This window comes from Carassius carassius, chromosome 32 (assembly GCF_963082965.1).
Source record: "Carassius carassius chromosome 32, fCarCar2.1, whole genome shotgun sequence".
NCBI lineage: Eukaryota > Metazoa > Chordata > Actinopteri > Cypriniformes > Cyprinidae > Carassius > Carassius carassius.
Window position 1 is genome coordinate 9,527,749 of NC_081786.1, and position 14,636 is coordinate 9,542,384.

General features: G+C 37.1%; 2 protein-coding genes across 4 annotated transcripts in view; both read right to left on the reverse strand.

Annotated features, from left to right (window-relative positions):
* The window catches only part of sorcs3b (sortilin related VPS10 domain containing receptor 3b), a 61,669-nt gene that overhangs the window by 19,117 nt on the left and 27,916 nt on the right, over positions 1 to 14,636 (reverse strand). For both annotated transcript variants that reach the window (XR_009425000.1, XM_059520172.1), the window contains exons 7-13: positions 9,611 to 9,729; positions 5,797 to 5,886; positions 5,533 to 5,712; positions 4,838 to 4,984; positions 3,622 to 3,724; positions 1,324 to 1,400; positions 792 to 883 (exon numbers count right to left, since the gene is read on the reverse strand). Coding sequence is in view for 1 of the 2 variants with exons in the window: in XM_059520172.1 (XP_059376155.1) it covers positions 792 to 883; positions 1,324 to 1,400; positions 3,622 to 3,724; positions 4,838 to 4,984; positions 5,533 to 5,712; positions 5,797 to 5,886; positions 9,611 to 9,729 (808 nt within the window). In the remaining variant the exon portion in view is untranslated. The remainder of the gene's footprint in view (positions 1 to 791; positions 884 to 1,323; positions 1,401 to 3,621; positions 3,725 to 4,837; positions 4,985 to 5,532; positions 5,713 to 5,796; positions 5,887 to 9,610; positions 9,730 to 14,636) is intronic.
* Positions 1 to 14,636, reverse strand: part of slc16a9a (solute carrier family 16 member 9a) — a 164,587-nt gene that overhangs the window by 2,317 nt on the left and 147,634 nt on the right. The gene's annotated exons all lie outside the window — the stretch shown is intronic.

Genomic DNA, 14,636 nt, shown 5'->3' on the forward strand with positions numbered 1-14,636 from the left:
TATATCTGCCAGTCCTCAAATCAAAGCTGACGTTTAAGCATGAGGGAACTTCAAAAACTTAGGCTGAATAAAAAATATCCAAAAAGTTAGAGATAAACTGCAGTGAACTCAAACATGCATAATCTATTCTGTTATGTTTTATATACATATAATGTGTCAAGTCAAGTCACCTTTATTTTTAAAGCACTTTAAACAACAGATATTGCTTCATAGTATTACAAAAGCAAAACTAAACAAATCAATAATGCAACCTTTAAAAATATCTGGGTAAAAGTTCAATTCAGTGATAGGCAGCTCTGCTCAAGTGTAGCATAGTTATTCAGCTCGAGTAAGTAAATGGTGATTCAGTTCAATTTAATAAGTGTCAGTGTTGTAAAATACATACATAAATTTTTAACATAAACAGATTTGTTTTAGCTATAAAGCATCTCTACAGAAGACAAAAGTGGCATTATTTAGCTCAGTTCAGTTCACGTTTTGTTCTTATCTGTGTTAGTTCTATTAAATCTACTGTAAACTATGTTTGTATATTATTTGTCTTTTAAACCAATACTAATCAAGCAAAAGGCAAAAGTGCCAAGGTGACACAAATAAAAAACAAATCTTGTGAGAAACCAGACTCAGTCAGGGGACTAGTTCTCCTCTGAACTAAATGGATGAATGCAATGTAATATTGATTCCAAACTGCATCACAAATCAGATTTGTGGGTTGATATTATTCAATAAAATCTGTAAGGCGTTGCATTTATGAATATGCGTTTTTAAGGAGAAAAAAAAGCATTTTGTCTTACCATAAATGCCGTGTTGGTACAGCAGATTGTGTAACAGCTAATAAAGCCCCTCCATGGTCCAAAAACCAGACACTGTGCTCCTCCTCAAAAATCTAAAAAGTGTTTACAGAGTCAAAAACCTACAAGGTACTTTGGCATCCTGTCCCTTTGTGTTTCTCATGTTTATTTTAGTTTCATTTCTTTTGAGTAGTGATCAGGAACAAGGTGCTTGCAATCTTAAATGATTTGTTCACTTCCAGAATAAACATTTCCTGATCATTTAGTCAGCCCCGTGTCATCCAAGATGTTCATGATATTATTTTTTCAGTCAAAAATATATATATATTTTAGGAAACCATACTAGTCAAACTAGTGTAAGACGAGCATTTGTTGTTAAAAAGTATATACATTTCTGTATAGGAATTGAACATCTTGGATGACATGGGGGTAAGTACATGTTCTGTAATTTTTTATGCTGAAAGTGAACTAAACCTAATCCTAAAACTACACTACAGTCCATGCTTAACAAGATGTGAGCAGGTAAGAGGTTTACCTGTCTCCATGTGTTGCCGGCATCAGAGGAGATGAACATTCCTGTATTAGAGAAGGAAAGCTCCGGCCCAATGTTTCCTGAGAGAGAAAACAGTACTGTAACTCTCACAGACAGATTATTATTGTTTATGCTGGAGATATATTGGTGGATGAGATTTGATTCTATCACAGTTTATTACAATAGAATAAAACTGAAAATAATCCATGCTGGTTAAAAAAGAGAAAAAAAGAAAAAAGAGGTACTATTAGATTTTACTATTAGATCTATTAGATCACACATTTAATCAGTAATTCATTGAAAAAAAAAATTATACCATTTTATACCATCAATGTACCAAAGCAAACTGTGTCTATAAATTTTACAGCCTATCTGAAATAAAGAACAGAATAGCTCACGAGTCCTTTAAAACAAAATTATAAAACAATCACTAGTAATCTCAGATTTAGGACCAGTCTTTAGACAGCAAAATGAAATGATAGAATTATAAACTTTGGTAAAAAAAAAAAAAAAAAAAAAAATGATGTATTTCATTATTATTTTATTTGAAAAAAAAGAAATAAAATTTGTACCACCTTTGCAGCCCCCATAGGGTGTTCTTGCATTTATATTAATCAATTAATTAAGTGGGTCCTGTTTGAAACCCCCTGGTCTACGAGACCATATTTAAAGGGTTAGTTCACCCAAAAAGTGAACTACTCACTACTCACCCCAGAGGCATCTTAGGTGTATACGACTTTTTTTCTTTCAGACGAATCCAGTCAGAGTTATATAAAAATAAAAAGATTGTCCTGGCTATTCCAAGCTCTATCATTGAAGTCAGCGGGTGTTGCATTGCTTCAGTCCAAAAGAAGTGAAGTAAAAAGCACCCATCCATAAAAAAATGTGTCTCACATGGCTCCGAGGGGTGAACAAAGGCCTCCTATAGTGAATCAATACATTTGTGTAAGAAAAATATCCATATTCAAAAAGATCACTTTAATGTAGCTTGCGCCAACAGTTGTACACAGAAGCAGCTCCGGGAGCGTGACATATGGAAGTCAGCACTGAGGTGAGTCACGTGAAAACCAAAGTTTTTTTTACAGGATCAAAAGAAGCAAAGTTTCCTTACTTTAGCAAAGGAAAACCAGTCTCCTCTTGGCTCATATCGAAATCCTCTGAAATTCTTCTTTACAAATCCTTGTTTTGTACTTCGAATTAGTGACTGTTGTTTTGTTTTGATCTCTCCGCTGCGTTTCCACATGCATCACTTCTGAGTGGTGCATGTGGAAAGCTGACCTCATACGCCATCTGCCCGGAACTGCTTCCTTTTACAACAGAGAGCGCAAGCTACATTAAAGTGATTATTACGTTTTGAATATGGATATTTTTCTTACAAAAAAGCATCGATTCGCTACAGGAGGCCTTTTTTTCACCCCCCGGAGTCGTGTGAGACACTTTGTTTATGAATGGGTGCTTTTTATTTCACTTCTTTTGGACTGAAGCACTGCAACACCCCAGCTGACTGCAACAATAGAGCTTGGAATAGCCAAGACAATTTTTTATATAACTCCGACTGGATTCATATACAGTAAAAAAGTCATATACACCCAGGATGCCTCGGGGGTAGTAAAACTAAATTTTAATTTTTGTATGAACTAACCCTTTAAGTCATGTAGGTTATCACAATTGTGTATTTATATTTTGCTACGGTACAGCAAAATAATTCCTAATCTATCATCTATGATTTCCTGATAAATTCCTGGTGCACATTGTCTGGTGTATACGAGTGCCCTCAAAGACCACAATCATCATGATGCCTGATGAAGAACGTTTGGTAAAGCTGCTGTCAGCGACAAGAAAAAAACATATTTTTCAAATCCCATATTTATACACTCTGAGCAAGGGAAAGTGATTGCGGAACAGCTGTCGGACATGACAGGCAATTATGAATGTGGAAGACAGCGGTCATATTTTTTGCGTGCTCTGCATGGCTAACTTTTTGAGCGTGCATTTATCTAGTCTCATGCAGGAAGCTATTTGGGCTTGAGTTTTGAAGATAACTTTATAATGAGTCTGACAAGCAAAAGAACAGAGTGAAATGAGTTTTTGTTCCAATCATGCCAAACTCTGCAGCTGAAAAACAAGATTTAACAACTTGAAAGCCGTGATTTGGCCACTCAAAATCCATCTGCATTTAAAAGCATGCACATTTATATCCATTCTTCACTCTAATTTATCAGAAACTCCTGGGGGACTAAAGACGCCACAAGCATAAAAACGATAAAGAAGTGGCACAGTTAAACACACACACACACACACCTGTGGCCACTATAATCCCTGGAGCGTAGTGTTTGGTGGAGATTGTGTCAGGTGTGTAGGGGTTTTCAGACATCTGCAGGTGAAGGTGCAGGGAGCACGACGGCTGAAAATGAGAACATTACACAGTATTAAATTATATTTCAATACATTTACATCTATCTACATAATCTCCTCTACATCAGCCGACTGTAGCATCAGTTTTCAAAAGCCGTGCAAATGAATCTGCTTCGGATCTCTGCGGCTTTTGTCCGTATTTTTAGTATCCCTTACAATTAGTGTGACCCAATTTTTTGAAAACGAAAAAATCTAATCTTTGATTTCAGAGCTTCAGAAAATCATAATGTAATTATAGCAATTAGAATTCAGTGTCAATACAGTGTCAAAAATCAGTACAGTTAAATGCAATCAACCACCAAGTGATTCAAAACTAATTGCATATGCAATTAGGCAGCAAACTTTTGTTCTGTGTGTACAAGCATCTGAATTCTTGTACCAATGGTTGTTTAAAGTTGGTAATAAGTCCCAAAATACCCAAAGCACAAGGAGTGGAAAAAAAACCTAACTTGTTTCATCTCGTCTCTCTTAAGAATGTCAACACGTGTGCAAACACTAATCGCACTGTCTTTTGGTGCCGCGGAAAAAAAAGTAGTTAAGACTTTCTGAGATCTGTTGATAAATGACTCCAGTTGTTCAATGTATGTTTTAATTGAAATCAGCAATCTTCCAGAACAGTGTAAAACATCAGTGAAAGTCATTACATAGATACAGAGAAGGTACTGTGTCTTAATCAAACCATCAGAAAGCACTGAATTCAGAGCTATTGTTTTGTAGCTGGCGGTTCACCCTCATTTCACTGTGAGACTAAAGGAGTTCCTCTCTGCAGGGCTCCACTGTAGAAATGCATCAAACAAAAAGTGTCATTTTAATGTCTTGTTTTTGTCTGACAATAGATAACAAGGTGCATCTGAATGTAATGTAATGTAATGTATATAGTGGATGTGACTGGCACTGATGGAGTGCTTGTTTTCAAGAAAAGTGGGCGGGGCTGTGGTTGAAGTGGGTGTGTCACTGTAATAGGATCAACATTATTAATAGCGGTTTTATATTAAATAATATTTCACCTACTTTGATGTTGGTGATCTATGCCTTTTTGGCAATGTCCTCATGATTAGTAGGAATACAAATATCTGGTTGAGTTCATTCCAGTGGCTCTCACCAGGTTGCAGTTGATGTCATGTCCTGTGGTGTCTTTTGTCGGAGGCTGTAGTAAGCTCCATGTCTGGCCTTTGTTGTAGGATATATACGTTGTCATCTGTGCGTCTTCTTTCTTATTGGCTATGATCAGTCCACTGACACCCGCCACCTTTACAAGACAAAAGTGATCTGAACTCAAAAACTTTAAATTCCTTGTTTTTGTGTGTTCATAATAAATTATTATTATTATTATTAATAATAATAAAAATATTTTTTTTATTGATTATTTACTAATGTATCATTATTATTACTATTATACAGATTATCATAACAAAAAAAATTACATTTGTGTTCTTTACCTAGAAGCGATGGAAAAGAGGGGACCGAAAGGATATCAGGTTTTACATTATTGCAGATAAGCTTCATTTCTCTTTGCATTTTTGCTTACACTTCATTTTCTGGATGTTTTCAGTTGCTTTCATTATCAGATTTACTTCTCTTTGCATTCTAAGTGTTAGTAGCATAACTTCAAACACTGCTGTTTTGTGATGCATTGCACTGTTCCCTGTTCTACTTTCAAACATTCCTGGAGAAAGCCATACTAATTACCAAAGTTTTCCTAATTGCACACAACATGTATTTGTGAACATTCAAGAAGGTAGACTTCTTAAACTTAATTGGCGAGCACCATCAGGCCATACAATCATATTAGCAGACCTTGTAGACATCCACAATGAGGTTTCCTGCGAGACCGCGGGAGGTACGGAGGTTTGGGAGCGAGCGAGTGAAGTAGACCCCAGGGGTGTCAGAGATGTACAGACTGTAGGTGTCATTTTCGTTCCACTCCTGCACTGCTGCCAGCACTTGCCCCTCATCTGTACTGACAATGTGCATGTCCTGCACGGAGAACAGCTGTTAGAGCCACATACATTTCATCTGACAACTTATTTGTGACAGCTAGTGCGGTGTCATGTATCTTACTTTGGGCAGACAGTATTTAGGGAGCTGTATGGTCCTGAAGGGCCCTCGCTGATAGGACACAAAGTATGTAGTTCTTCCTGCTGTGGTTAACTGATTCACACACACAAACACACACAAAAGTTAGAGAAAGCGCAGTTACAAGAATTTACAACAGATCAGCACTTCACACCCATCAAAACTCATGTTTGCTTGTCTATTATAAAGGCTTTCCATTGCTTTTTTTAAATTTAATTTTTAATATAACATAACATAACATAACATAACATAACATAACATATAACATAACATAACAAAGCAGTACAATGAAAATGCATTAACTAATTCCATTAATCTACTGTAACAACATAACAAAAACAGCCCTGGTGGATGTTAGAAAAAATATGGAAACATGTTATGCATAGGTGTGGATACTGTATGCCTATGTGTATGTATGAACTGATAGCTGCCAGGGCAAAAGCAAAAGTGAAAAGAAAGAATATATAAACTTACATAACGAAAATAGTGAGGTATATATCTGGTAATGTGCATTTGGCTTGTAATTATGTTTGTGTGGTATTTAGGGTGACCACCCGTCCCGCGTAGCGCGTGCGCGCACAGCGTTTGAAGCCCAATTCATGCGTCCCACAAATTGAGACTGTGTCACGCATAATCAATGCTTGCTTAAAAACAGTTGGTCGCTCTATATCGTCGATTCCCAGGCAGCCAAAAGAACAGTACTTGACAGTTCAGCACACTACTGTTGACACACCCACCCCTCAGTCAGTGGCGGATACAGAACGTCATTAGTGGGCCTGGTGAATATAGGGAGGGGCCTCTGGTTTTTTAATCTTATGCACCTGATTCCCGGGCTCCGTATTATAGAGCTTTCACACTGTGCGCGGATGCGGTCCGGCGATCTGTTCCATGTGCGGTGCAGTGCAGAGATCGTTTCCGCACCGAGTCTATTTCTGATGTGCTGCACGCGCTGAATTAAAGTGACAGGCTGACAGTGCATGGTTCGTGGTTAAAATGAACACAGATTGACATGAAAGTATAAAAATCTCACCATAAATGCGTTTAATTAAATAAAATGTAGGCTAGTAATCTCACCTTAAATGCATTTAATTTATTTATACTCTAAATTATTTATTAATTCGTTATTATTAAAATTAAAAAAATAAATTGTTTTTATTAATCTGATTGGGTGGGCCACCAGTATATCCGCGCCTGCCCTCAGTTGAACTGCTGACTAGGTTGTTGTCAACTTTTTCGTTGTTGTCATGACAGCGCACGCATGTCTATACCAGACACACTGGGAAGGAACTTTTAGATGCACGCTTTACGATTCGAAAAATGGAGAAAATGAGGCACCGCCATCATCAATTAAAAAACAGAAGGTGTGTCCTGTTTCAAACTTTTTTCATGCGCCTGCCTTTACTAACATGCAAGTTCACCATCCTCTCTCCCCCTTCTCGTTCCGTGAACCTCTGGAGTTGTGAGTTTAGACTTTTTTTTAACTATTCCTGTGGTGTTGAGCAACTACAATTCATTTTGACCCTATAATTTTATATTATAATTTATTTAAAGTGAATAAATTGTAATTAAAAATTAATAAAATAAAATAGCTAAAGTAAATCGTAAGTGGAAGTGCATCTGTCAATTCTGTCATGAGCATACATAAGCAATTACACATGTTTAGGGGAAAAGGACATTATTAATATACCATGTAAGGTGGTATGTGCTAGACATGGGTAAACCACTATCAGTGAGTCTGCCCATGGGGTGGGGGCACCGCTGCGCAAGGCAGTGTCCCACATTGTCCCTCAGAAACATACCCCTTGTCCCCCATTGGGCTTATTAGCAGGTGGTCACCCTAGTGGTATTAAGAAATGTATTAAGAAATGTCAAACATGGGGACCAGGTGTCTTCAAAGGCTGATGATTGCTTCCCTCTGTGTGCATTGTGTTTTTCCATTGAAATGTATTCTGAGATTAAATTTGTCCAGTGTTTGATGTGGCAAGATTTTTTTGATTTCTAGTTTTGGAGAACTACTTTCTTAGCGACAGCTAGAGAGATGAGCAACGGATTCCTGTATTTTTGCAGGATATGGATTTCGGAAAAGTCGCCTATGAGACAAAGTGTTGGTGATGATGGGATTCTGTGGCTCAGGATAGTGGACAGTGTCTCAGTGACTGTAATCCAAAAAGAGTGAACTGGTTGGCAATGCTACATGGCATGCAAATAGTCGTCAGTGCTGCCTAAAGTGCATTGTGAACAGATATCGGTGTTGTGTAGGCCCATTTTGAACATTTTACTTTGGGTGATATGAGTTCTATGATTGACTTTATATTGTATAAGCAGGCTATGCAGGTTTGTGTTATCGGTCATGGAAAATGTATTCTTACAGATTTGTTCCCAGTACTCAGGGTTGGAAGAGACGGCCAGGTCGGTTTCCTACTTGGTTGTTGGGAGTGTTATTGTTGTGTTTTGGTTGGAAATCAATGTATATAGTTGGGAGGTTAATTTTTTGAAGTTATTAATTTTCAAAATTTCTTCTATAAGCTGGGAAGGTTGTAATGTATTGTTGGTAAGTGTGGTTTTATCTTTAATCTGAAGTCTAAGATGTTGATATTGAAGGAATTGTTCTCTCCCAACCCCATATTTCTGTGTGAGTGTGTTAAATGACATGAAATGTTGGTTCTCAAATAAGTGGTGAAGATGTGTGATTCCTTTTTGTGCCCATGTGGGGAAATAAAGAGGTTTATTCTGTATCATGAATTCTGGGTTGTGCCAGAGTGGGGTGAACCTGTTTAATTCTAGTGATGATTTTGTGATTTGGTTAATTTTCCACCAGGCTGTCAGAGTTGAATGGATGGTAATGTGTTGGCAGAGTGTGAAGGCTTTCCATTGCTCATGATCCACTGTTTGAGTCTCTCAGAGCAGCTTGGTTCACAATAAATGCAGTGAGCTCCATCTTTGCATGTGGTGTGAGAATTTGGGAACACACTGTATGCCATACAAACATTTCACTATATTAGTAATGAAACAGTGAAAATTAACCAAAAACTGTTTTCCACAGTTTTCTGCCAAAATAAGAGCTAGAGCTGTACTTTTACACTGTAAAAGCAATATATAAATATATGCAATCTGGGGGGAAAAAGCATTTTGGTAGCAAACTGTTGTTTTGGTCAGACTGAAATATAACTTTTAAAGAGCAATGTAAATGTATTGAATGTTGGCAAGACCTGACCCACACACACGCACATGTTGTACACACTCTTATCAAGTAGATTGTAGCTATTAGGCTGTAAACATAGTGCATTAAAGCTCTAATGCTTCGATCGATCCAGTGTCAATAGAGCTTGGATGTCCAAAGAATGAAACGGTGTGTGTGTGTCCACTTTTACAGGGTGAGGATGGTGCTACACTGTGTTTTTCCTGCGAGAGGTGTGGGGTGTCAGACAGTCTCTTGTTCTCTTGTGCTTTTTGAATCAATAACCTCATTATTCTCTGTCAACTCAAATCCAACAGCTTCAAGCTACAAAAGTCAAAAGAAAGTCGCTTGTATTGACAGAGGAGGGTCCAGGTTTGGGATTCTCACTCAAAACCGTATCCTGTCCTCCCCTGGCCCGCTGTTAAAGATGGAGAGGCTGGTTTCAATGGTTATCACTCACTTACACACCACTGACAGAGATAAAAGGAGGGCTATAAAAAGAGTCAGACAGAGATTATCGTGCCACACACACACACACACACACACACTTTTTTGGTATATCCCACACCAATCTAAATCACAAGCGCTTATGCACTTTATGAAACGCACACACATCTGTACCTGTAAGAAGATGTATTGGTCCTGCACCACAAGTGAATTGGTGTCAATTCGGCCACTGAATGGATACTGCCTTCCCTCCTCTGAACACTTTTGTGCTCGGCAGGTAATATACTGCATTTCTGTGAGACACAAACACAGATTTATCAACACAGGATACGCTTGTGCACAAGAACGCCTTGATCTACACCAAACGAAAAACAGATGATCAATATCTATCTCACTCTCGCTGGCACACACACACCCACACAACAAACACAATCTAGAACTTACACACAAACGTCCCACACATCTCTATGTCTAGCCAAATTAATCAGTGCTCTCCATTATCAGTCTCTCTACTAGCTATCCATCCTCACTCAGAAGGGAGAGAAAGAGGGGGTGGGAGTAAAAGTACAGAGAAAGACAGAAGGGAGAAAGCAAAGACTGAAAGAAAATACGAGCCCAACAAAGAAACAACAGATTAGGAATAACTTTTTTATTTGTTTCAGGTATCTCTAAACAAAATGAGGAGTAGGAGATATAATGTCTTTCATTTTAGATATTTTTTTTTAATATGTTTTCAGATCAATTTTAAGGAAGGAGTTATTTTTTCATGACATTAATGGATACTGGGTTTAGAAGATTCTTACTGATCTTTAAAATGTTTATTAAGGACTAAAAAATCAATTTCAAATCTTTACTTGAACATCAATATTCTATTATCAACAAACACCATCCCTGACTCCTCTGTGATGATTTATGACAAAGATGAATGAATAACTACCAAGTATAATGACTTTGGTTCTATTTCTCGTAGAAAGCTTTTTCATAATTATCTGGACTACTTTTAAGGTGCCTTTGGTTATTTTTGGGCTTGATAGCACCTGTTTACGCTCTACTTTTACTGGTTAAAAAATAATGTGTGATTATTGTTAAACATTTCTCAGTTTGATTTTTTTTAACTATACATAGCATGTGACTGATATAACAATGCAACTCAATGCATCTCAAATGTAAAGTTTCATTTAAACCAACAATGTCCCCGTTTATTGTGCTGCATTTCTCATCACATTCTTATCACCAACTTGCCCAGTAGCCTACAATAATTTAGAAGACCCCTTGGTTTGTAATAACACTAAAAAGAGCCTCTAAAGAATGCATGTTCTACATGAAAGCAGAATTAAAATGAATGGAAAATCAAATAATTTAACTGTAATTTAAACTAGGCAAGCAAGTTTGACCTGTTTAAAAATTTTAACCCTTTAACTGTCACCCCATCCCGTATACGGGACACCTACATTTACTTCACTATATTACAGTTAAATCTAATCTAAAATTGACAAACTATATATCGTTAGAAAAAGGTCTAAGACTCCCGAATATATATTTTACTAATGTTTTTTGTTAAAAATTAGGTAGGAAAAGTAATAGATTAATTTATGACAAGAGTGCACCCTCAAATATCTTCATTATAACAGGAGTTCTGACCTTTGTTAAAAAAAAGACTTCTTCATTGCCTTTTTCTCTATCACATTTTAGAAATCATCAGAAATTATTTATCAACTGAAAACGTAAAATCTCAAAATTCATCCATTAAAACCCATTTTAAAATCAGACATTGCATTACCATGTAAACGGTATATCAATATCAATTTACAAAATGTTTTCATTCATGAATTATAAAAAATTAAGTTTGGATCATTCACTATAAAGTCTATGTTAAAAAATGTGAGTGACAGTTTTAAAGCTATATGATATTCAATAAATTGGAGTGTAAGAACTCCCAGAATGCATTACCTGTGTGTAGGTAGTTTTTAGCCCTTCATCAGTACTGGATCATAGGCACGCAGCAAAAAAGTTTGCCCATATTTTTTTTTTTGTATTTCAAATAAAAGGATATAAATATTCTTTATCTGCTGTACAGAGTTGTTAACAAGCTGCACACAATAAAGAGCTGCAACTTTATTGAAAACTAAATTTGTATTCTACAATTAATTGTAGGTAAATATCCAACATTATTTTTGTTTTCTGTCTTATGAAATATCTCATTATTGTTTCAGTGTGAGAAACCACTGCAGTACATCTGAACTGTCTGAAAGAATCCAACTGTATCACAAACCTTTTCTGGGGCCTCATGTATAAATCTCTCCGTAGATTTTACCCTAAAAATGTACGTACACACAAAAGCAAGAAAATCCCTTTATAAATCCGAGTCAGGGAAAGATTGTGTGTACATGCATCTTCACCTGAAATAACCATATATGGAGCTTACAACGCCTCGTTTTACTATGCATAACCTCATCTGCATATAATTTCCTTGCATACTCTGATCCACGTGACACCATATTTAACGTCAAAGGTACAAGACGTTAAGAAAATATGAGATATGGACTAAATGTCATTTGTGCAAAATTAATTTGTATTGCCAAAATCATCCAGAATGTTTTAGAATATTTCAAAATATCCATAAAACAAAACTGTTTAGTTCTCAGATAAGCCTATTTTATTATATATTTGACTTCATTCTTTTCCACTGGCCAAATATTATTACAGTTGTTTTTAACAATTCAAATCAATTAAAATGAATGCAGTTTTGTTGAAAAGGTGAACATCTTTTAGCTATTTTTAGTGGAAACAGATAAGCCTATAGAGACAGAGCGACATTCGTCATAATCTTAAAGCCACGCCCTCCGGGAGGAAAACAATCCAACACTCTCCATTGACTTTATATTGCTGGAAGCTGCCTCCTTGTCATTTCTGACTTATAACAAAAAACTGAGAAATGCCTTAAAGCTGCTATGTGACAAGGTTTACAGTAAACAAGCTAAAAAACCCAGAACTACGTTTTTATAATCTGTCGACCCAAAAATGAGTTATTAAGCGCATTAAGCGCATCAACTACAAATATGTCTAAATTCATACAGCCTAATTTTGGTTTAACTTCTGAGTAATGACTGTATGTAATTTCAGTGCTTATCTCCATTAAAGGAACACTCCGACTTTTTGGGACTTTAGCTTATTCACAGTATCCCCCAGAGTTAGATAAGTCCATACATACCTTTTTTATTTCTGTGCGTTCTGTAAGTGTTATTTGACGCACCCACCGCTAGCCTAGCTTAGCACAAAGACTGGATGTAAATGGATACTGGTAGCATAGTAATCCCAATAAGTGACAAAATAATGCAAACATTTTCCTATTTACATGTTGTGATCTGTATAGTCACAGCGTGTACAAATAACAAGGCTATATGAGACAGAGACCATTTTTAATCGTATAAATACTGGGAACTATATTCTCACTAGGCGTAGGAGCACAGATAACGTTACTTGGGTGGAGTGGCTACTTGGGCGGAGTGATTAGCGCAGCACCCAAAACGCGCCGTGGTGAGGAGAAGAGAGTTCGCTCAGAGTTGGAGTAATAGTCAGCAATTACTAGATAGTAGATTTATAGTGTACAATCATGGGTGTTCGCTGTATTGTAAAGAACTGCGACAATAAACAGGGGAGACCAGGTATTACTATGATGTTTCATAGAATTCCAACCACAAACGCTGACCTGATGAATCGATGGCTAAGTTACTTGCTCTGGAAATAGATCCAAACACACCTGTAAACACCATCACGAAGTATTTCGTTTCCTCTGAACATTTTACTGTAGACGACTATTTTGAAAAAATGCAAGTTGCCACACGGACCATGAAACGTGTGCTAAAGGATACAGCCATCCCATCGATAATAAAGACAGGACAAATTGGATCACCTGTTGCTGCGGTAAATGTTCCGTTATGTTTTGAGATGACTAACATTAGCCATACTGTAACAGTGCCATTCTAATGTAATATAACCTTAGTAGTGACACTATTACGTGAATAGGGGCTCCGTGTATCCATCCCCTTTATTGTTATTATTGTGACACTGTATGCAATGGCTATACTACAATTTCATTGAACTATGAATGATCATTATAACAAAATCACTTACTTGGTGGCCAGCTGACCATTAGGTTCACTCGGCATGGGGCGTTTCTTCCAGTTGATCTTGTCACAAAGACAACTGCCGGGTGTATTACTAGGGCAGAGAAATCTTCCGTGGTAGTGACGCAAATATTTTGATTGTCATCAAGCCTTGACATTGATGGCAATACCCGGTCCCATTCATTACAACAAAGGCACTCGGTTTCTGTCGGCATAGGTTGGCATGTTCCACATTTACACCACCAGTCCGCGTTCTTTCTGATTCTCCCTTCGTGTTACAGCTTCCAAAGTTTGTAACTCCTCGTCTGTGTATTCTGGCTCAAAACTATATGGTTCTGGATCTTGGTTTGATACACAGTAAAATTCCTCTGAGTCTGCCAATTCCCCAAAGTAAGCCATGATCACGAGTCACGTCTAGCTAGTTAGTCACGTTTGTTTTGTTTACGGTCTCGTGTGCTGCGCTAATCACTCCGCCCAAGTAACGTTATCCGTGCTCCTACGCCTAGTGAGAATATAGTTCCCAGTATTTATACGATTAAAATGGTCTCTGTCTCATATAGCCTTGTTATTTGTACACGCTGTGACTATACAGATCACAACATTTAAATAGGAAAATGTTTGCATTATTTTGTCACTTATTGGGATTACTATGCTACCAGTATCCATTTACATCCAGTCTTTGTGCTTAGCTAGGCTAGCGGTGGGTGCGTCAAATAACACTTACAGAACGCACAGAAATAAAAAAGGTATGTATGGACTTATCTAACTCTGGGGGATACTGTGAATAAGCTAAAGTCCCAAAAAGTCGGAGTTTTCCTTTAAAGAGAGTGGAATATTAAATGGAAATGTGTATATCGAAATGAAAACAGAGTTTAAAATCCTTGTTTACTTCATTACTTTTCTCACTCCAGGAAAAAGAGTGCGTATGCACAGTAAAGAGCATCTGTACGGTGTGCACATATTTACGGCAAGTTTATTTTTTATAAATCCAGATACGTGTGTGGAAAATAGCCAGGGCCCAGGGGTTTCATGCATAAATGTTGCGTACTCACAAAATTGGCATAGAAATGTGC